This window comes from Arachis duranensis, chromosome 7, assembly GCF_000817695.3.
Source record: "Arachis duranensis cultivar V14167 chromosome 7, aradu.V14167.gnm2.J7QH, whole genome shotgun sequence".
Classification (NCBI taxonomy): Eukaryota; Viridiplantae; Streptophyta; class Magnoliopsida; order Fabales; family Fabaceae; genus Arachis; species Arachis duranensis.
The window spans coordinates 10,798,714-10,821,848 of NC_029778.3; the positions used below are offsets into that span (position 1 = coordinate 10,798,714).

Consider the following 23,135-nt stretch of genomic DNA (forward strand, 5'->3'; position numbering starts at 1 on the left):
TGTAGTACGTTGTCCTACCATCCAAGAACCAAAAGGATCTTCAGAGTTGTCATTTCCTTCTCTACCCTTCTCAGATTCAGAAATTCCATGAATGCCCTCTCTCTCCTTCTTTTCCTTTCCTTCTGGTTACCCCCTCCTCTACTGGAGATTTTGCTGGTGTTTCTTTTTGTTTATTGGGACAGTTTGCCTTCTCATGACCATTAATGGGTATTGTGAAAAAAACTATCAGGAGTGTCTCAAAGGTTTTTACTAAGTCATTTTAGAAAAAAACTTTTTAAGAATAATGTCCTCTTTATTATTAAGCCATTTTACTTTTTTAAAATAATGTCTGAGCCCGGATTCGAACCGGGGACCTCTAGTGTGTGAGACTAGCGTGATAACCAACTACACCACCCAGACCACATTTCTTTTGTTCTAACTATGAGCATTGAAAACTCCCTTTTTTAGCTCATAGGTTCTACTTTGTTGCTCATCTATCTATCTATTTTAATATATAATGGTTAACTAGCCAAACAGTAAATTCACACACTATTTAGCACTGTTAAATGATTTCTAAGAGAGTGACAACTGTCCTCTGTAGTTTTGTTTTTTTCTTCGGTGACATGCAGTGGATAACCGTAGCATTTGATTGGCTGATAACACCATCACATGGATTGCCTTTCACTGATCAGCCAAATGTTTTTATTTCAAATTCTAAACAAAACTCATGAGCGGGAATTTTCCCGCAAAATTTTTTGAATGAGTTTTAAACTTTTAATCTTCTTCAAAAAAAATTTCGAATACATTATTTCTCTCTCTCCCCCTTTCTTTTTCCTCAATTTGTTTCTCTCTCAATTCAATCTCACAACCATTCACGATTAGAGAAAATACAGAAGCAAAAAGGAAGACTGGCGTGAGTTGAATAAGAGGGAAAAGGGAAAGGTCTGCAAGTTTGACGGTGTTGTAGTTGGTTGGTATGCATGTTGAGGTTGGTGAACGAATCCTTCTGTGGAGAGGAGGCTGAGACCCTCCTGCAGCAGCGGCGGGTTTTGCCTTGGGAGTCGTGTTTAACCGAAGCACGACGCTGTGTTTGCTTTTGATTTTACCTGCTTAGTGTTTCGGTGGAATAGCTGCTGCATTCAAACTTTGGTTCGGGTTGTGGATCTTTTGGTAATGTGAAGGCTGATGAGGTTTTTGAAGACATTGTTGCTGTTGTTCATTGAGCTTTGAGAAGTTCTTCATCACTCAAGGTCTCTAAAGATGGTCAGTTTTGGGTAACTTAATTACCTTATACAGTTTCGCTCTTTCTTTTTTAACACTATTGGGCTTCAGTTTTCAACATTAAAGTTCTTTTCTTTTGCTGATTGCTTCAAGCATGATTTTTTTTTGTCGTTTTTGTTTTGCTGTATAGGTTTTGCACATATACCAACAAGTTGCAGCTTAAAGAGTTGTCGTAATTGATTCTGTAATTCATGGGTAAAAACAGGTAAGCATAGGATTCTTGCAGTTTCCATCTGATTTCGTATTTATGTTTATTATCATTCTACAGTGCTTGAATACCAAAACCGAAGCTGGAATCTCTTGGGGATAATATGGGTGTGTGCTTAATAAACATGGTATTTCATGCCTGTATTTATATGTGATCTTATATTAACGACTATTACTCTAAAGGGCCTCAACGGTTTTTATGTTGATGAAGATTGGTAATGGGTTGTTTAATTAAACTTAAATGATGATCAGTTATTTTTTTTTTTGTTTTATTGACTAATTATATTTTTCTTTCCTTTTTTAACTGTAATAAATGTTTGATATCTACATTTTAAAACAAATGTTGCTGCCTCTCATACTTTACCACGTGTTTTGCAGATTTTTCATGTTTAGTGGACAGAGTGATGGAAAAGAATGACGTTTCTTTGGTTTCATCCGGTGATAAATTAAGTTACTATATTGAGTGATTAGAGGTAAGTGTAATGGCGTCTGTTGCATAGATTTTTTGAGTTTTTATATATTTGCATGTGTTATGCTCCCTTTTTTCTTTTAAAGAAAATCTAACTTTTTACTGATTACTTTTCTACTGCTTATTGAAGGAGCTCGAGTCTTTTGCAGGTAGACAAGATAGAATCATTTACAACGAAAAGCACATTGACAATTTTGGTATTGTTCACCTAAAGGTATAGGTGATTTCCTGAAATTTCGTTATCTTGATTGTAATACCTCTCCTGTTTTTTATGCAATTTTATATCATTGCCAACGTGATTGATTTCTTTCACACTTTACCACTATGCTCACGTTAGAGGATTACCAAATCCATGTTATAGTATTAATTACCCAAGTGTGTGTTTGTCTGAGTAACATTTACTTACTACATATGATTTTTTGTGGCCAAGTTTAGCCATTTCCCTCTATCATTTTTTTTATATTTTTTTTATTTTTAATTTAAAATCATTTTATTGTGTTGTGATGACTCTAATTCTTTTATTACTTATTAGTTCTTCTCACACCTGCTTAGTATTTTTTCTTCTTTCTTTTGCTTAGTGTTTTATTTTTATTTTTTTAATATATAAACTGGATGCGCATGAAAAGCTATGTTGGTATATAATTGTTTTACGTATAAAAGAAATTTTATTTTACTCTGTGTTACACAAGATAAATGAGGTGAAACCGAGTTTAAAAGAGCAGAATCATGTTATTCGCAAAAGGTTCAGTTACCATCTCATCTAAATTATGTTATTATATAAGACTATAAGTAAAGAATCGTCTTTAGTTCAAGAAATGGTCCCTCAATTTGGATATAGTAAGCTATTTAGAATATGCAAACTTTTATAAACACGAGATTGGACAAATTTAAAATATTAGTCTAAAGATCAATTTTGTCATGTTGATTTTGCACTTTGCTAAAGTGTATGCATTCTTTCTTTTTCCTCCTAATGTTTTCATTCATTTGCAACAAAAGAACCTTTCTACTTTCTTATGCTATATTAGTCTTTCTTTGTTATCTTTAACATTAGTGGGCTTTGTGTTTCAACATTAGTGTTGTCTTCTTTTTCTTTTTCCCTCAAGTTTTTAATTTTTTTGTTGTTTTTTATTTCAGGCATATATGAATGAGTTGTCATAGATGTCACCCCTATTTTTTAGAGCAAGAATTAGTTCATAGAATACAAAGTGTGTCATACCTTTAAGGTATATATTTCTTTTTATTTTTTTTTTGAAGTGTTTTTTTTGTTGGTTCTGTGAATATGATGTTTCATGAACATAAATAAGTAATCCTGATTCATATCTCTGATCTGAGTCTTATTGCCCTGTATAATGGAGAGTCGCAAAGAAAAATTACACAATTTGGTTTTGCAGAGCAAGATTAATGAAACAAAGGATGTTATGAAGCGTAAAGCTTATGAGATTGATAATAATAATGTGGTAGGTGGAGGTTTTTCGTTTTCATTTTGTTCTGTTAAGTAAATAAATAAATTATTTATTTAAATTTTGGAGGTGCATGTCATTTAACTAAATACTCTCCATGTACTCTAACTAAGTATCCTTACTTCTTTTTTATGTTCTAAAATAATTAACATCAATCACACTCATGGATCATCATTCTAATAGATATAACAACTTGGAATTTCACTGGTGAAATCCTGAAAGAGCAGCAAGAAACTGCTGCATAGATAGTGTTTGTTGATAGTCCATATAATTTAGGAAACCATCTTAATTCAATGAATTTAGTTCATCTAGGTTTGGTAGTAAACTAGCAAGTGATTCACTCCTAACTTCCAGCAAACTAATGAGAGGTGCACCAACATAGCTTGATAGCAAAAATGATTTTGAAAGTGGTTGTAATATGATGTCATATATTTCTTGGCTTCTGTTATACATGTATTCACTTTTTATTTGAAAAAGTTAGGTTTGCTCCATGTCCATAATAGATGTTATTGTTACTTTTGAATCATGGACAGGGAGGAAACAACTTTTGTTATCCAAACACAGACGGATAAAAACATAAATTAGGACCTAAGAGGAGCCTTTTAACATTATTTTAATTATTACTCCGATGCATGTTGGCATGTGTGGTTTAGATTGGAAAAATGGAGATATTGTTATGGGGAAAATGGTAAACCCATAAGTCCATAACCATTTATAAGTTTGTCAACTGAAGTTTAGTTCTTTGTTTTGAAAAATAGTGTATAGAGTTGTCAAAGATGTCACCCTCCGCTCCAATTTGTTTTTTGTTTTTTTGATCCACATGTTAATGAATTTGAATTCTGAAACAATTTAGAGCATACAAAATGCTATCTTTTATGAGCAGCAAGAGGAACATTTACTGTGCAACTTGAACTATTTGTAGTTGCCAAGTCAAATAGAGATAGAACTTCTTTGATTATTTGCTTTTGGTGTTACTTTTAGTGCTAATGTTTCACATGTATTAAGGACTACATTAGCTGTTTCCTTACTCATTTACTCTCTAAAATGTTGTGCAATTATAGTGGTTCATTATTTTTCATTTTTGATTGAGGAGTTGTTTTTGTGATGTAGATGGAGCATGAAAAATGTGATTTTGATGTCAATGATTATGGTGAGGAGGATGAGGAGGAACAAGAGGAAGAAAATGGAGAGGAGAGAACACTTGAGGAAGACCAAAGTGGATGAAATAATGATGAGATGGAATAATTTGAGAAAGTGTATAAAGATCTTTATCACCAGGAGCTATAGCAATTATTAACCTTTTATTCTTAACATTGATTCATGTAGTGTAGTTTTAATAATATTTGATTCCATCATATTTTCAGTTGTTTTAATAGGTACATGTGTAAGGACATTAAGAAGAGTATTTATAATTTGTGATCAAGACATGGCTGGTAGCCTCATTGATGAACTAAATGAATACCAGATTTTTGATCGAGTCCTCCCTTCCTCCTTTTATTCCTTGCTTTTTTAATTGCATACCATGAATATACCTGTCTTTAATTTTGGAATTCACAGATCCACAAGTTAGATGCTTCAGTGCATTGTTGCAGCCATCAAGAGGCTTATAGAGCAAGATTCAAGAGACTTGGATTCTTCATTTTTTACTATCTTGAAGTTCTAATTTTTCTTCTATGTGGTATTTTCATTTAATTATTTTTTGGTTCATACAATTTCATAAGAAAAATTGTGTCTAATTACTAAAATAGAATAGTAAATGTTAGACATACTAGCAAAATTAGCTGTAAACTCTATTAATTTGAGCTACAGACATATGTAGCAGAGTTTTGTTGGTAATGCACCATGAGTTTTGACAAAATGGTAATCTTGCTTTCCATAAAATTCTTGCTTCAATTTAAACTTTTTTGAGTCAAAGTACATAATTTATTTTGGTAGTATTAAAAATTTAAAAGGGATTATTTTCATTGCAAATAAAATATTTTTGTGATAACATTTGTTAGGTGTATAATTAACTTAAAAAGCGAACCTTACTTTATTAAAAATTTAACAGTTTTTGGCACGAAATTTAATTTTGGCTAGGTATTGTTTTCCTCAAGATTTTTAGTTCATATGAAAGATTGATGCATTAGCACATAGATTTATTTTTATAATTTTATACATCAAGTGATAAGTTTGAGGCTATATAGTTTTATTCATTCATTCACTATTGATAGAGGGGATGAGATCCTTTGATCGAGTCCATTTTAACTAATTAAGCATAAATTGAATGCTCTATAAAATTAATAAATAATTTGATTTAAGTTTTTAAATGATATAATTTTTAACTCTAGGATATCCTTTGCTGTTGATTTTAAATTAAAAAGATGATATTGAATTGAAATAATATGATATCTTTTGCAGCTGAACAAAAAAGGTTTAGAATTTAAGGTTTAGAAAAAATTTATACATGATTTTATGAGAAATTTTTAAAATAATAATTAGCATTATTAAACTTTGAGTAACTCCATACTTTATAGATGCTGTTTGTATTTGTTTGTTTAGAAAGATGTTGGATAAGAAATTTTAAATTTAGAACTAATTAGGATTTACAATATTTATTGTGAAATTTAGTAAAAAGTAGTATTAGTCCTTGCTTTTAGCAAAGATTAAAAAAGGTTTTTGGCTGATTTTTTTTTGTTACTAAACATTTCCGTTAAAAAAATTGAACATATTCTTAATCTTTGGTGTGCTTTGTTATATTTATTGTACTTAAAGCATCATTGTAAAGTTAAAAGATGAATGTCAGCAAAAATGCAACATATCTTAAAAACCATTTACACCTTCCTATTAAAAGTAAATTTTGTGATTACTAAGCTTCTTTTTGCAATGCCATTCCATTTTAGAAATCTATATTTATGTCACTTTGGGTGGTACAATTATTAAAAAGTTAAAAAATAAAAAAATTTAAAAATATTATCTTAAAGTTTGCATAAGTTTTATTTTATGACTAACATTTGAAATTAGATGCATAAAGTTTGATAAGATGAACTTAAATTTAAATTGCATAATTGACAAGGCCGTATTAAGTAAGTATTCTTTAACTCATGATTGACAGTAATATTTTCATGTTCTTTTGAATATCTTTTTTCAAGTTTTTTAATATTAATTTTCTGGATAAAATTATCTTTTTCTATTCCTTTAAGTTTATGTTTTTTTGAAGCATTAAAAGATAGAGACTAATAGTGCAAATGAAGATTGAGAATGTATAACTCTAGAACTAAAATTTAAATGAAGATTTATCAATATTTTTACTTGAGGTAGAAATATTAGGTATAGAATGCAATATGTTGTATTAAGGACCAAAAATCTTCGGCAACAGTAGTGCAGTGTGGCCATGCCAATTCTAGAGCTAAGATGCCATTCGGCAACGGTAGTGTAGTGTAGCCATGCCAATTCTAGAGCTATGATGCCATTTTTTTTATTAATATTTTTAACTAAAGCCGATATTTTTAAGATCTTTTAAAAGGGATGCACATAATTGAAAAGTTTTTAGATCCTTTGTGCATACAATTTTATTGATGACATAATGAGGGTCATGAACTATTTGTTAAAGTAATTTAGGAATTTTTTTTTTATTTTACTATAACATGCAAATTATTTGTTAAAGTAAAAGAAATTTAAGTAATTACAATAATTTATTATAAATTATAATTAAAAATACATATACAAAATTCTATCTTTAATTAGCTAAATCTACAAAAAAAAAAGAAAGAAACAATTAGCATTTATTTTAAATTATAATTCTTTAAACATATTAGTAGGGTGAGTTTAGGTTGCAAGTCATACTATCTTCACATCACTTATGATAGTATTTGTCAATTTTAAAAATTTTAAAAAATATTACAATAGATTTAGATTTAAACTTGATAGGAGAGATTAATTCGATAGTTTATTTAGAATCACGTAAAATCTTGATTGATTTTTTTTTAATGTTTGACCAAAAAAAAGTTTGATTTAAGTAACATGATTGTTTACAAATTGCAACTATGAACTATAGATTATTTACATGACTAAATTTATTGATAGAAAGTTATTGATGAACTTCTAATTTTCTCTGGTGCCATCCTTAAAAAATTTCGATTCATTTCTTAGTTTATTTGAGGTTCATTTGGATCCAGAAATGAATTCGATGTGTTTTTGTTGATGATTGAGTCTTTTTGACTGTTTGCTCAAATTTGAACTAATTTCGATTCATTTGTGAATTAATTGAGGTTCACTTGATGCTGCTGATAAGTATTGACCAAATTTATTATTTCTTAAGTAATTTCGGTTCATTTCTTAGTTTAATTGAAATTCATTTAGATCCAAAATTGAATTTGATGTGTTTTTATTGATGATTGAAGCTTTTTTATTGCTTGTTCAAATCTGAACTAATTTTAGTTCATTTGTGTATTAATTGATGTTTACTTGATGCTACTAATAAGTATTGACCAAATTTTTTATTCCTTAAGTAATTTCAGTTCATTTCTCTATTTAATTGAGGCTGATTTAGATCCAGAAATGAATTCAATGAGTTTTTATTTATGATTGAGTCTTTTTTATCACTTGTTCAAATCTGAACTAATTTCAGTTCATTTGTGTGTTAATTGAGGTTCACTTGATGCTGCTGATAAGTATTGACCAAATTTTTTATTCCTTAAATAATTTTGGTTTATTTCTTAGTTTAACTGAGGTTAATTTGGATCTAGAAATGAATTTGATGTATTTTTATTGATGATGAAATCTTTTTTACTGTTTGTTCAAACTCTGAACTAATTTTGGTTAATTTGTGTGTTAATTGAGGTTCACTTAATGTTGCTGATAAGTATTGACCAAACTTCTTATTCCTTAAGTAATTTCACTTCATTTCTTTCTTTAATTGAGGTTGATTTGGATCCAAAAATGAATTCAATATTTTTTTGTTAATGATTGGGAGTAGATGCTGGTTTTGCACCAAGCAAACCGCAGTCTGTGATCAAATTCAATGCATACTTTCTTTGATACAGTGCAATACCAGCATTGCTTCGTGCTACCTCCATCCCAATAAAGAACTTAAGAAGGCCAAGGTCTTTAATTTTGAACTTATCATCCAAAAACATTTTGACAGCTTGAATTTCACTCAAATCATCTCCAGCTAACACAAGATCATCAACATAAACAAGAATAGCTGTGAAAGTTGTACCTGTGGATTTGGTAAAAAGCGAGTGATCATTTTCAGATGGAGTAAACCCCAGATCAGCAAGTGCAGCAGACAACTTGATGTTCCATTGGCGACTAGCTTGTTTCAAACCGTACAAAGATTTTGTCAACTTGCAGACTAAGTTTGGATCGGAACACTGCAACCCCTTTGGAAGTTTCATATAAACGTCCTCATGTAGGTCTCCATGGAGAAAAGCTGTATTCACATCAAGTTGATGAAGATGCCAATTCTTTGCTGCTGCAACGGTAAGAAGAACACGCACAGTGCTCATTTTCACAACGGGACTAAAGGTGTCAATGTAATCGACTCCAGGAATTTGAGTGAAACTTTGGGCAACAAGACGTGCCTTATGCCTCTCGATAGTGCCATCTGGGTTGAATTTTGTGCGAAAAATCCACTTACAACCAACTGCATTCTTTCCAGGAGGAAGAGAAGTGATGATCCAGGTTTTGTTTTGCTCAAGAGCAGTGAGTTCTGCCTCAATAGCCTTCCTCCAACAATCATGCATAACAGCCTCAGAATAGTGTTTGGGGTCCGAGTTATTTATGAGAGCAAAAGTGAAGGCTTGGTGTTTGGGAGTAAACAATGAATATGACAAATGGTGAGAAAGGGGATACTTACATGTTGAAGGTAATTGGGCCGCATTGATTGGATCTCTATGTGATGAAATATGGAAACAATGAAAATCTTTAAGATAAGAGGGTGTTTTTTTTTCTCGTTCAGACCTTCTCAAAACTGGTGCAGCAGATTGTGACTCAATATGAATGGATGAATGTTCCAATGGTGCCAATGCAGATGCTGATTCTAAGGTGGCGGGTGATGCAGAATCTGTTATATCATGAAGAGATGCCATAGGTGATGTAGAAGTGGCAGATAAATCAGGTGTAGTGTGTATGGTGTGAGGTGCAATTATGCCATGAGTATGCTCATATGAAGAAGTATGTGCAGAGTTATTATAAAAGAATGCAAAAGGGTCAAAATTGGATGATTCAATTGAAGGCTGATCTATAGAAAAATCAGTGCTTGGTATTTGTTTGAATGGAAAATAGTGTTCATAAAATTCAGTGTTTCTTGATATAAAAATTTCTTTGGATTTTAAATCAAACAAAATGGACCCTTTTGTTCCTGATTGATAACCAAGAAAAACACATTTTCTAGCTCTAGGATCTAATTTTCTTCTATTAGTACTCAAAGTGGTAGCAAAAACAAGACAACCAAACACCTTGAGATGAGTCAAATCTGGTTTATTCTTGAAAAGTGCCTCATAAGGCGTTTGATGATTCAAGAAGGTGCTTGGTAGTCTATTTATTAAATGTACTGAATGTTGCATAGCATAGTGCCAAAAACATTTTGGCACATTAGAATGAAACAAAAGTGCTCTTGCAATATTCAGTATATGTTGATGCTTCCTCTCAACAATTCCATTTTGTTGAGGAGTTTCAACACAAGATGTTTGATGTAATATTCCTTTTGAGTTATAGAAGGAGTTCATTTTAAATTCCATCCCATTATCTGTTCTAATTTGTTTCACAACTTTATGAAATTGAGTTTGCACCATTTGAACAAAATTTTCTACTAACACTCTAGTTTCGGATTTTAGTTTCATGCAATAAATCCAAGTAAACCTCGTTTTATCTTCTACAATTGTAAGAAAATATTTATGACCAGCAGTAGATAAAAGTGAGAGTGGTCCCCAAATATCTATATGTAACAAATCAAAAATATATTCTGATTGCGTATTACTAATGGGAAAAGACAATTTCTTTTGTCTAGCCAAGTGGCAAGAATCACAAACATGAGATGATGAAATGCATTCAATAAATGGAAATGTATTTTTCATGATTGACATTCTTTTGGATGGTAAATGACCTAGTCTGGCATGCCATAGAGTTCCTAAATCTTGCTGCACTGTGACATTTACAGAATGTGTGTTAACTTCTGGTGTAGTTAGTTTCCAAGGTTGAGCATCCATCACATAAAGATCACCAATGACTTTAGCTTGCCCAATCATCTTCAATGATGGGAGTACCTGTATCTCACAAAAAAAAATCAGTAAATTTTAATTCACAATGTAATGACTTTGTGAGTTTAGACACTGAAATCAAATTATATTTAAAGTGAGGTATGAATAAAACATTGGTAAGAATCAAATGTTTAGAGAGTTGCACAGTGCCACAAATGTTTGTTGTAGTGGTAGAACCATCAGGTAGATTTACCAAAACTGGTCTCATATAATGAAAAGTTTTGAAAGACTCTTGAATATAGGATGCATGATCAGTAGCTCCACTGTCAAGTATCCAAGAAGTTTTAGTAAAATTTGATGATACACTCAAGCAATGCCTACCTTTTGGTTGAGTAAGGGTGGCAGAAGAAGTAATGTGGTTTACACTATTTAAGGTTGGCATGCGTGGTTGTTGAAGGAGTGCTAGTAAGGTTTCCTTCTGATCTGGAGTCAACACAAGTACTGTATCATCGCTCTTTTTATCCTGGTTAGAATCAGCAATCTCAGCACTAGAATTCTCAACTATCTCGTCAGTGCTAAGTTGATTGGCTACTCGCGGCTTTTGGTGAGTAGGAAAGCCATTTTTCTTATAGCATGTCTCTGCTAAATGACCAATTTGATTACAGTAGCTACAAAACTTTGAAGTGTAGCCTCGACTATAAGATTTTTGATTTCCTCCTCTGCCTGAATTTCGTCCACGGCCTCTGCCTCTTCCAGAAAATGAACCGCCTCCAGTTGAGGTTTGCACCTGTAAAGAGTTAGTCACTATGTTGCTATTTGATGGGTAACAATTCAATTCTTGCTCTTGTTGGGTTAACATAGATAGTACTGTGTTGATTTCAGGTAACGGCTTCATTAGCATGATTTGTGATTTAACATTTGAATATTGCTCATTCAATCCTTTTAAGAATTTGACAACATATTCCTCAGAAGCATAGTCTCGAACAATTCGTAATCCACATGAACATCCATTAACACAAGCAACACAACTAGGAATAGCACGTAAATTTTCTAATTCTTCCCAAATAGCTTTCAACATAGCAAAGTAAGAGGTAACAGTAAGATCACCTTGTTTGAGTGCATAAAATTCTTCTTTTAACGCACCAACTCGAAAGACATCTCCCTGTGAGTAACGACGTTTTAAATCATTCCACAAGTCTGGAGCTGAGCTAATCCACATCACGCTCTTAGCGATTTCAGGGCTGAGAGAGAGGTTGATCCAGGAGAGGAGAAAATTGTTACACCTATCCCATGCTTCAAAATTAGGATCACCTTCACCTGGTTTTAGAATGGATCCATCGAGGAATTTCACCTTGTTCTTCGATCTGAGTGCTCTCCACATATCGTGCGACCACTGATAATAATTTTGAGGTGTCAACTTAAGCGGAATTAGAGCCAAACCAGGACTTTCTCCTGGATGAAGAAAATAAGGGCTAATCGGATCAGAAATTGCAGAAGAGGAACTAGATCTGCCAAGATGTGCCTGGAACTGAGAGAATTGACGCATGAAAGCGGTGAAATTCTCAAAATCTGCAGCGGAATTTGATGAAGGGCTTGCATTCGGATTAGCTAAATTATCTGCCATAGTTGGATCTTCTCGCTCTGATACCATGTAAAATGGTACCAAGCTTAAAATTCAAGTGAATTACAAAAATAATTATAAGAAAAGAAGAAGGTTGGTGATGTACTCTCAGGTCATTGAAATTTAAAGTAATGGAAGAAGAATTGAAAAGAAGTGAAAAGAGAGAATAATTGATTAAAAGAACCACCACCGAGTACTGAGTACCAATTACAATATATATAGCAAAAGGGAAAATAAATTACTAACTAATAGTGCTATAATTATGTCTAACAAACTAACCAACTTGACAGCTATACAAAAAACAAACTCTATTATGTTACATGTAAATCCTTTTAAAGTTAGGACTTAAGTGATAGTTACGAATTCTTTTTTTATGTGAATTATGTACATGAACCAATTCTTTAATATACTTTAATTAATGAAATCATTATTTTACTGTCTTTTTTATTTTTGAAGTTTGTGATACTATTATTCGAATTGACATTCACATCGGACATATCGCTAAACCCATCTCAATTCACTTTAACCATGGTTGGTTTTTCTATTTTTGATTATTTTATACGGGAGAGATTGGTGAAGGAGAATGCTTGGCTTCATTTAGCAATTTTATTAAAAGATTTAGGATAAATATCTACTTCTAATTGTTTCTCACTAAATTTTAAAGATTTTACTATTTGTTTTAACAATGTTTGCCATAGATATATTCTTATTAAACTGTGAATTTGTATTCTTATTAAACTCCATTCTTTGCTGTTTGTGATAATAAATGAGACATATAGTATAGTTGGAAGAAATTGTATTTTTGAACATCTAAATTTACCTATATTTCTTAAAAAGCTAAATAATTTTTTTTTTCTGATTTATCACATTACATGCATAGGTTTGATGTACTGATTTTAAGTTATCGTATACTTTCTATTTTAAAACAAATTTTTTTAATAACAATATAACAAATTATTTTTAAATTGGTCACTTTTATTATTAATGATACTTTTTTAATGTATTACTCTTTTCTTATCTACATTGTCAATTTATTCATGCGTTTGTACGAGTAAAACAAATAATACCATTATGAGATCAATGTCAACTATATTTAAATTATTAATTGGTGTGAAAAATAAATGAACACTATTAGTATTTGAAAAAGTAATGTACTCTAATTTAATACATAATAAAGTACTATTTTAATTTTTAATTCGCAGAGAATTTAGAACATTATTTATATTTTGACAGAATCACTTATGAATAATAACATAACATAATATTTCGTAGCTTTTTTTTAGAAAAAGATAAATAAGTCCTTGACCTTTTGATCCACGGACATTTAATTCTGTGAGAATTTAAAAATGCATTTAAATTCCTAACATTTTTAAAATTTGGACATATCGATCTCCCATGTTTACTTACGAAAAAATTAAACGTGACTCCCGTTATACTGACCTAATTGATATGGATACACACGTGAAATAATTTTTAAAATGAGATAAATTAGACCCAAAGATAGATGTGTTCAGATTTTAAAGAGGTTATAAATTTAAATATATTTTTAAATCTTCAAAACTTAAATGTCAGCGAACTAAAAAATTAGATTAATTTGTCATTTTCTTTTTTTTAATAACAATTTTTTTCTATTTGCTTAAAAATTTTCATATATTTTTCAAACAATATCAATATTCCTTTATTTTTAACACCAAATAATATCTCAAATATGTTTTACATTCACGTTATTATAGTATTTATTTATCTTGCCCGCGCATTGCGCGGGGATCTTGCTAGTTAATATATAATAAGAGAGTAGTAATAGGTTTGTTACTTGACAAGTGGCATTTTATTTGTTCGACAAGTATTAAGCTCTATTGCATGACAAGTGGCAAGCTAAATAGCAGAGCAAAAATGTTGAAATGAACAATGAAGAGTATAAAAAGTAATAAAAAAGAGCAATACTAGGGAACCAAAATGGTATTAGCCAAAAATCAGCCAAATACTTTTGGGGTGAATTCAAAATTTTTACGAGTTAATATATATGGATGTTTCTTCTACTAAGTATCAGAATGAAAATCTCTACGAGTTAATATATGTGGATGTTTCTTCTGCTAAATATCAAAATGTTTTTTTTTCATACTAAATGGATGTTCTTTTATATATTTTTCGAATTTTTTTGTATTACAAATATGAATGTCTCTATTTCTTTAAGAATTTCGTATTTTTTTTTAAATGTTATAGATATTTAATTATTTTTACTAAAATATAACTGAATATTTCTTTTGTTAATTATTAGGATGTTTTTTTCATATTAAATGAATGTTTTTTTTTACATTTCTTTCCAAAAAGATCAACTAGGCATGCATAGTGCTCTCTTTCTACTCTCCTGGATCCTCACGCGCCGCAGCCCTCTCTTTGTCTTTGCTCTCTTCAACGCTATCATTGCCGCCCTCCTGGCCCAGTCTGCCCGACCGCCTCCGATCACCGCACGTCCGCACCTCCCACTCCGAACCTCAAGCAGAGCACCGACACAATCAACTAATAACGGATCGAGCTGTAACGGATACGTGTACGGACAATGGTTCATGTGCCGCGGCAGATTCAGGTTCCAATTTCAGATCCCAGAGAGTTTTCCAGCGGATTCGATCGGAGAAGTTGGAGGAGGATGAGGGAAGGACAACGGAGAGGAAGAAACTGCGGCGATCGGAGACGGAGACGGAGACGGCAAAGGCGGTTGTTCTTGTTGACGGTGGCGAATCCGACGAGCTAGATGTCGGTGATAGAAGAGGAGTGCATCGCGGTGGGGAAGTAGAGAGGGTCTGACGGTGAGAGAGATCTGTATGTGTGATTGTTGAAGGTGAGTAGGTTAATATGAGAGAGAAGAGAAACGTTTTTATAGGTTTTAATTAGGTTTACTTAATCAATTTTAAATTTTTTAAATTTCAAAATTTAAAAAAATTAAAATTAATTATTAATACAAATTAATGTGATTTTGTTTAGTTTTTGGCTGATAACCTTTTGGTTCCACATACTTTTCCAATAAAAAATTGGATCTCTCTTTTCATAACTCTTGGCTCTTTCGTTCTTTATTGCATGCAGTTCACACACTGGGTTGTCCATCAGTTTTTATCCAGTGAGTGACGCGGGAAATAAATTTGAATTGAGAAATCAAATTTTAAAAGTTGATTTATTTCTCTCCCCTAATTCCTTTCTCCTTTACCCTGATGACCAGAGTTATCTACCCTTTTTTTCTCAATCTCTCCTCTCTTACACCAAGGTCTCCTCCCACGTTCCCATCGAAACAGAGAAGAAGAGAACATGACAGTGAAGAGAAAAAGCACGAGGAAGAAGAAGAGGGAGGTGACGACGGCGGCGGCGGTGAGAGGCGGCAACCTTGCCACTGAATCAAACGAAAGAGAGTGAAAGCAAACAGATCGGTGACAGAGGAAGAGGAAGGAGGCGACGGCGGTGATAGAGGCCACCGCCGCTGTTGGATACACCGCCAGAGAAGAAATTCGTTGGACTGAGGGGAGAGAGAAAAATAGAAGAAGAAGGCTCAGGTTCGTCACATGATATATTAAATGCTAAAATGTACGAATAAAACTGATGTAAATAAAATTGTTGTATCTGCAGAACCCAAAACTTCACTTTTTTTTTGTTATATACTTTCTTTGCATTTGGAGTTGATTACTGTTGTCTTTCCTGCAGTCGTGTATCATACTATGGGCTGATGTAAATTGATAAAATAGGACGGAGTCTATAGTTTGTAGAAAAGCCGAAGGGATCTGTTATGAAGAAATTGGTATGTTAATGGTATGTTAATGCTTGCTTTACAGCTGCAGTAAGTTGACACCACTGTCTAGGGTTATCTACAGGAGAAGCAAAAAAACATCCTTAGATTGCATCAATGGGTGGATTAATAGTAAAGTCCAAAAATAAAAGATTATCATAATTTATTTTTATTTTCAGTAATAGGTTTAATTTTTTTACCTTTCAAATGATGGTAGGTAAAATCAGCTAAGAAGTGAATTTTTTTAAGGTAAGAGTGTTTGGATTGTGTTAAAATAATTTCAAGTTACTATCATCATGTTCATTAGTACAAGAATTTAAATTTTTGTTGTTTTCTATTTGTTTTATTAATCTTATTTATGACGTTGTTTTCCGTTAGTGTAGGTTCCTCCTCTAATTGATGGAAACTCGGCTTACTTTGTCCAGTCAGATGCAGTTGAAAATGAATCATATCAAAACTCTCCAAAGAACTCTAGCAGACAGAGGTATTCTATCAAATACTCTTTGAAAAATACTCTTTGAAAAATTGAAACTCTTCAACAATGAATATGATTCTTGGCAAAAATAAAGCTGATTTTTTATACATGTTCTTAAACTGGGTGAAATTTTGAATGCTTATATGAAGACAAATGGCAAGCTAATGCTAACAATGTTAAGGACATAAATTTAGGTAAACTTAAATAGTAAAACACAACTCAAAGCAGATTTAGTCAGTAAACATGTAAACTTTAGAATTTGATACCTTTATTTCTTCCTTATACCGAGAAAAATAGGCGACTGCCCATTTTGTTTTTGTTTTTGTTTTGATTTCCTGGAAGTTTTGTTTGTGCTGAAAAAGTTTGCAACTTATGTGATTGTGATTTAGAGTTTAAGTGTATAATGATATCAATAAAAATGAGAATTTTGGTTTGGTTGTAAAGAGACTATGTGACTGGATTTCACAAGCTCAATAAGAAGAAGAGAACGGTGACACAAAAGCAGTTCTAAGGAGGAAACATATGGGCTACGCATTTGATTACTAACCCATGCAGTTCTAAGAACTCTAGCAGACAGAGGTATTCTATCATTTCATTTTTGGGTTTTGATTAAATTTTGTTATTCACTTTGCTATCCTCTTCAATACTCTTGATTTTTTCAATTTATTTGAGTTTGATGCCTGTAATCAGCAGCCCTTATTCTATAACATATAGAGAAGAAAGAATAAACATTTGTGTGTTATATCCATTTTATTTTAACTAATTGGATCCAACACTAAAAGTAGGAAAGTATGAATAAGAACATCACAAACCACTTACAAAATAGAGAAATATACTTCAATTATATACAATTACATCTCAAAATGAAAGGAAAATAGCTTCGCTTCATCTTTTAAATGAATTAGCTTTGGTTATCTTGATCTTATATATCACTAACTCTTGCTACATTATTTCATATTGTCTGGGTTAAAAAAATCATAATCAAAGCATGGTTCAAGTGATCAACAACATGGCATCATGTTATTATTAAAGCTTTTCTAGACTGAACTTGATCTAATATGACATAGTGGATAGCATTGTTTTAATTCTACTTATTTTGTTTGTTAACAATTTTAATTATGTTTATAATAGCTTGCTATAATTTGAAAATTCAACAGACATATAATATAACTAAATTAGTTGTTATTATGATAACAGAATAGTGATATGTGGTAGTAGTATGCAGTGAGAGTGGTTCCCATTTCCCACAGCAAATGTGATAATAGATAAAATGATAGAATAGTTTTGGCAAAAGAGCAGCACCAAACCATGTTTGATCATATAGCAGTGGCAAAGGTGGTAGTGTCTCTGAATGTTTATATTAATGGTGAAAGTAGTATAATTTGTAGTAAGGTCAGAATGGTAGAGATAATTGAAGTGCTGTTTTGAGAAAATAATTTGCTAATTTGCTTCTGAGCAAATTTGTTGTTTTGAGCAAATAAACAACTTGAAGGTTCTAAAGGGTCCTTATTTAGATTATTGCATTGCTTCTATTGTTTTCTAAATTTTCTTTTTTGAGTCTTCTCATCATTGTTGATTTAAAATAAGGAAATTTTTTTTTCAGGAATTGATATGTGCGTATGTATGGAAAAAAAATAAAAGAAAAGGGGCACTGATCATCATATAAATAATGTGAGTCTACTATCGTTTTGATCTCCTGAAAAGATTTAATTTTTGACAAAATATTTTTAAAAGAAAGAAATTATATTTTGGCTATCTAAAAATGATCTCAGTTTGAAAAAAAGCACCAAACATGGCCTTTTTTGTTTTATAATTTATTTGTAGAGTTTAATTCCTTTGCTTTTGCAGTGTAAAGATTTTTGCTATTATTATTTTGTAGTGCTTAATTCCTCTGCTTTTACAGCATTTAAGAGTTTTTTTTCCCAAAAGAAGTTGTGGAATTTATGGTACATACAACAATCTAACACAATACTGAAATAAATAGACAAGTTTTGAAAACCAATAAAGATATTTGTCAGATGAAACTATGCACTTTGATATTTTCACATTGTGAAGATAATTTTAACAAGATGGGCTGATTTTATAATAGGCTACATTCAGAGAATAAGTCTAATGAAAAAAAGTATTTTTTTTAAGTCGAAAATAATGTATGCTACTCCTGACAAGTATCTATTTTATTGTTCTCAACAAAATGGATTCAGAATAATGAATATATAGGTAATTTTTTATTCTTACTGATATTTGAATTTGGTGGTTTATGAAAGAACTTAAAAGGTAATATCTATCTAATTGATTTCACCACCAAGGATTCACCCTCAACTTAAAGCTAAGATCAAAGGTGTACTTGTCCTGCAGTTTATTGACAAGACTATTTTATGTTGTATTATCTGGCAAGGGTTTACACTACTAACACAATCTTAAAGGTGATTTTTCTATCTTTATTCTTTAATTATATCTCTGATTCTTTTTTAAATCTGTCTTTATTAGGATTTAACTGGGAAAGAAGGAAGAAGAAACGGGTAGAACAGTACTTTGAAAAATAATTAAAAATCTATAATAATACTGATTAATTATTAGTCACACTTTGAACTTAGAAGAGATGCATTTTCCAAATAATTGATCGATTGGATAGTTGTATTAAATAAGAAGTTTCTTAGTCACCAAAAAAAAAAGTTTCTTTTATTCATAGGTTGGTCCATGTGATAGTGTCAATCACACTGCAAATTTGAAAAGGCTACACACAAAGACAAATGTCATGGCAAAGCTAAATGAATTTGATAGTTCAATCGAATAGATAAACATTAAAAGCATTCTTGGGTCTCAATTTCAATTAGATATACTTTTCATGCTTTGAGTACAATGTGAAGTAGACAAGTTAAAGCATGTTTATATTTTCTTTTCCTAACTGTTGAACTGTTATTAACAAAAATGCACAAGATTACATGACCCATTTTTCATATTAGAAGACGTACGTGGCATCACGTTGATCTTTGGACTTAAATCAATTCCATTAATCTGTTAATCCCTTTAAGTACTAATTGTATTTCTTGATTATCTTTAGATGAAAATATAATTGGAGATGAACTATACTCAAATCATCCTTTTTCTTTGTGCCGCCCTTGCTTTATACGTGTTCTAATGACAGCTGCTTTATATAGTATATATATCTAGCGATAGTTGTTTATATAGGGTGTATAAATTTTCAAACTGAACCCACTAGAACTTGATTTCATAAAAACACTTATATTCTCTAGCTAATTGAAATGGCATATGGTGATAATAGTTTCTTTTAATGTGGATTAGGAATTTGAATTTTAACAACTATATATAAGCTTACCAATACAATAATGATAAATAAACACTTCAGGTTTATTCTAATGCACCGGATGGGAATGAACCATTGGCTTTGGACATGGAAAGAATGGGGAAGGGTCAGGTATGGATTAATGGAGAGAGCATAGGAAGATACTGGATGACTTATGGAAATGGTGGGTGCAATTCTTATGGATATCCTGAGTTGATTCCACTTTGCTAAAAAGTGCCAACTCATGGGAAGCAATGTTTTTTTATTATTATTTTATCCCCAATACTCTTTAACCTTTGATATTTTTACGTTATTCTTATTATTTATTAAGTAAGTTTTTTATTTTTGTTTTGTCCTTTCCAACTTCTCTCCAAACAGATTAATACAAGCATTATTTTTTTGCTTGAGAATGTACAAAACAATGAAGCAGTATCTTTTATGTTGCTCTTAACACCCTTCTTTATTAGTGTGCTGTTAGCTTTTAAAAGTATCTGGATTTTGTTGTTGCATTACGTTGTTTGTCTATATCAATGAAGAGTAACTGAGGAATAGTTATGTTAATTATTTCTATTAAAACTTTCTCTGAGTAAATTTGATTTTTGTTAAAACTGAGAACAGGTGTATTAGTTTTCATTCCTAGGTGGATGAAGATGTTGTTGCATTGTGTTGTTTGTTTAACAATGAATTATGAGTAATTAATGAATTATGGTTTTCTTTGGAACTGCAATACTTTCCAAAGACTAAGAAGTATGTTCCTTTGTTTACTGTAGCCTGTAGGTGATGATTTGGAGAGTTGGCAAGAGGAATGGGTTGCGGTAGCAGATTCATGCCAGATTGACTGCAGCCGCAAAAAGGGTCAAGACTTGGAAGGTTTCATTTATTGTTGATATTTCTCTTTTTAACTGTTATCAATGCTTAAAGTATGTCTTGAGATAGTAATATTTAGAGCATAAGTGCTCAAATTCAATTTGGAACACTTTATGTGGCATTAAAAAAATATTTGTATATGTCTTTTTAACATTAGTTATATTTGTTGTTTGAAAAGATGTGAGATTTGGAGCAAATGGTGATGGAATTGGAAATGAAATAAAAATGGATCAAAGATTGAGACATAGATTTCATGTTCAATTGCCAATGATCCTTGAATCAAGGGTTAAGGATGCACTTGGATTTAAAGATATATCAAAGTTTAAGATTAAAATATTTCTGTGTTTGTCATTTTTTATCATGAACAAATATCTAATCTATAGTTGTTTGTAAGACCAGTTTCTTATTGTTTTTTTCCAGCATTTTTTATCTGAAATATTTCTTTCTCTTTGCTGCAAACTGCTACATCTTGATGTAAATGGATTTTTGTGAGTTTTGTGTTGAAATAATGTAAGTATGATATTGTGATCCTTCTCTATTGTTGATTTTTGGCCAATGCTTGATTTAGATTTGTTTTTACATTGTGCTCTCTCTTTTTTTTCCTATTTATTTGTTTTATTTTCACTCTCAAAATCATCCCAAATAAAAAGGCAAACTATTTTGTGTAAGTTTCTGCAATTAAAAAGTTTCACTGCTAAAAATTTATTTTATTTTCACTCTCACCTTTTTATGTCAGTTCAGTACATCATCTAAACCTATGTTAAAAAGTAATAATTTATTAGCTAACATATATATATATGCTTTGTGTTAGTCTCAATTGGTTTATTCCTTTTTTTAATATTTTCTTGAATTTTTTAAAAGGCTATGCATTCAGCCATTCAATGCTTATTATTTGGAAAAATTCTTTTACTTTGTTTGAATTTGATAGATTTCAGGTAATTCTGTTCAGGAACATTATTCGAAAACTTCTTACCTACTGAATGTCCTATATACATTAATGTTGTTAAAGGACAATACATGGAAGAAATTGAATAATAGCGAGAATTAAAATATTTGAAAAAAGCTTCATAGAATCTTAAATAAATCTCATCCCTCAATTGTGTACACTTGAATTCTCTGTAATCGGTTGAACTAAGTAAATGAGTTCTAATTAATTCACTGTACTAGACACTCTTTGAGACATTGGACAGATATTGTGTATAAGAGATATTGTATGATGAAATATACGTTGTTTAAAAAATTAGGTAAACAATTTTATATTAGTTATATAGTAATGTAACTATCATAGTGAAAACTTATGTGCAAACTGCGAAAGATTCAATAATATATATTAAGCATTTGCTTATGTGGTTACAATAACAATTATTTGTATTAAGTATTTTATATTTTTTATGTATAACAGTAATATAGTGTTATAAATTTTATTTAAATACACATACATAATAGGTTTTTTATATATAAGTGGAATTCACTAATATAAAATAATAGTGGACTTTAAAAAAATATTATCTGTGCTATCAAAACTAAAGAATGAAATAGTATTCTATCATATACAATGAGTTTTTATGCATAAAATATTTTTTTAAGTAAAAATAATAAATATTAGTATCAATCAATATGTACTATTCTATTGTATAAATGAATTTTAAATCAATACCTACTAACTAATTTTGATATTGGATTAATATTTGGCCTGCGCGTAGCGCGGGTTTTACACTAGTTAACATGTAATGGATTGAAACTTTGAAATTGTTGAAACAATATGACTTTGGACTAAAGAGAATAATAAGCCTCCATCACTTTAGACTTTTAACTCAATAAATATTTGTCATTATATATAAACCCATAATCACAGTTTGTTGAAGAAAGAAAGAGTCCACTTCTAAGTGGTGGTGGGATAATGGTGACATAGATTGTTGAAAAGAATAAGGGTGGATCCATCTTTCTTTGTTGCAGTAGCGAGTTGCTTGGATTCTTTCGACATGAGTGTGGTAGTGCTTGATTACCGAATAGTTTGAAAGACTGGAAAAATTAGATTCTAGTATTCTACATGTGGTGGGGGAAACTTGTCGTAATGATTAACATGAAAAAAATATGTTTATTTACAATTTTACATTAAGATTATGATATATATAATAAAATTTTTTAATTTATTAGATAAATATTATTTAGTAGATATTGACTACTTTATTCTGACTAGATATGTAAGTAACACATTTTAAATTTAGGCAAGAGCCTACTCTCAGCATAGGATGAATATCTGGCTAAGGATTGGCCACCAAGTCAAGTACAACAACAACAACAACAAAGCCTTGTCCCACTAAGTGGGGTCGGCTACATGAATCAAACGACGCCATTGTGCTCTGTCATGTATCATGTCTACAGAGAGACCGTTTACATGTAGATCTCATTTGACCACCTCTGGATGGTCTTCTTAGGTCTTCCTCTGCCTTTCGCCCCTTGTCCATCTTCCATCTCATCTACCCTCCTGACTGGATGTTCTATCGGTCTTCTTCTCC

At 31.2% G+C, this 23,135-nt stretch overlaps 1 protein-coding gene, 1 long non-coding RNA gene and 1 other non-coding gene across 16 annotated transcripts; 2 read left to right on the plus strand and 1 right to left on the minus strand.

Moving 5' to 3' along the window:
* Positions 1-325: 325 nt before the first annotated feature.
* Positions 326-399, minus strand: TRNAV-CAC (transfer RNA valine (anticodon CAC)). Its single transcript has one exon. It is a non-coding gene; the product is annotated as a tRNA-Val (tRNA).
* Positions 400-492: 93 nt separating this feature from the next.
* Positions 493-4,903, plus strand: LOC127740693 (uncharacterized). 5 transcript variants are annotated; one of them, XR_008001503.1, is made up of 6 exons: positions 493-1,242; positions 1,391-1,465; positions 1,846-1,940; positions 2,067-2,150; positions 3,071-3,159; positions 4,507-4,903. It is a non-coding gene; the product is annotated as an uncharacterized LOC127740693 (long non-coding RNA). The 5 variants fall into 5 exon arrangements; XR_008001501.1 differs by having other exon boundaries at positions 3,071-4,903; XR_008001502.1 differs by lacking the exon at positions 3,071-3,159.
* Positions 4,904-15,282: 10,379 nt separating this feature from the next.
* On the plus strand, positions 15,283-20,895 carry LOC107457639 (beta-galactosidase 3). Of its 10 annotated transcripts, none has more exons than XR_002365442.2 (9): positions 15,305-15,740; positions 15,889-15,993; positions 16,188-16,219; positions 16,354-16,454; positions 16,890-17,024; positions 18,049-18,116; positions 18,801-18,868; positions 19,813-19,933; positions 20,520-20,895. XR_002365442.2 is itself a non-coding variant. In XM_052251878.1 (3 exons), the coding sequence occupies exons 1-3, from the start codon at positions 18,821-18,823 to the stop codon at positions 20,634-20,636; spliced, it is 234 nt and encodes a 77-aa protein (XP_052107838.1). In that variant the 5' UTR covers positions 18,151-18,820; the 3' UTR covers positions 20,637-20,895. The 10 variants fall into 10 exon arrangements, 1 of the variants encoding a protein (XP_052107838.1); XR_002365444.2 differs by having other exon boundaries at positions 15,889-15,982; XR_008001311.1 differs by having other exon boundaries at positions 15,889-16,219.
* The last annotated feature ends 2,240 nt before the right edge of the window (positions 20,896-23,135 follow it).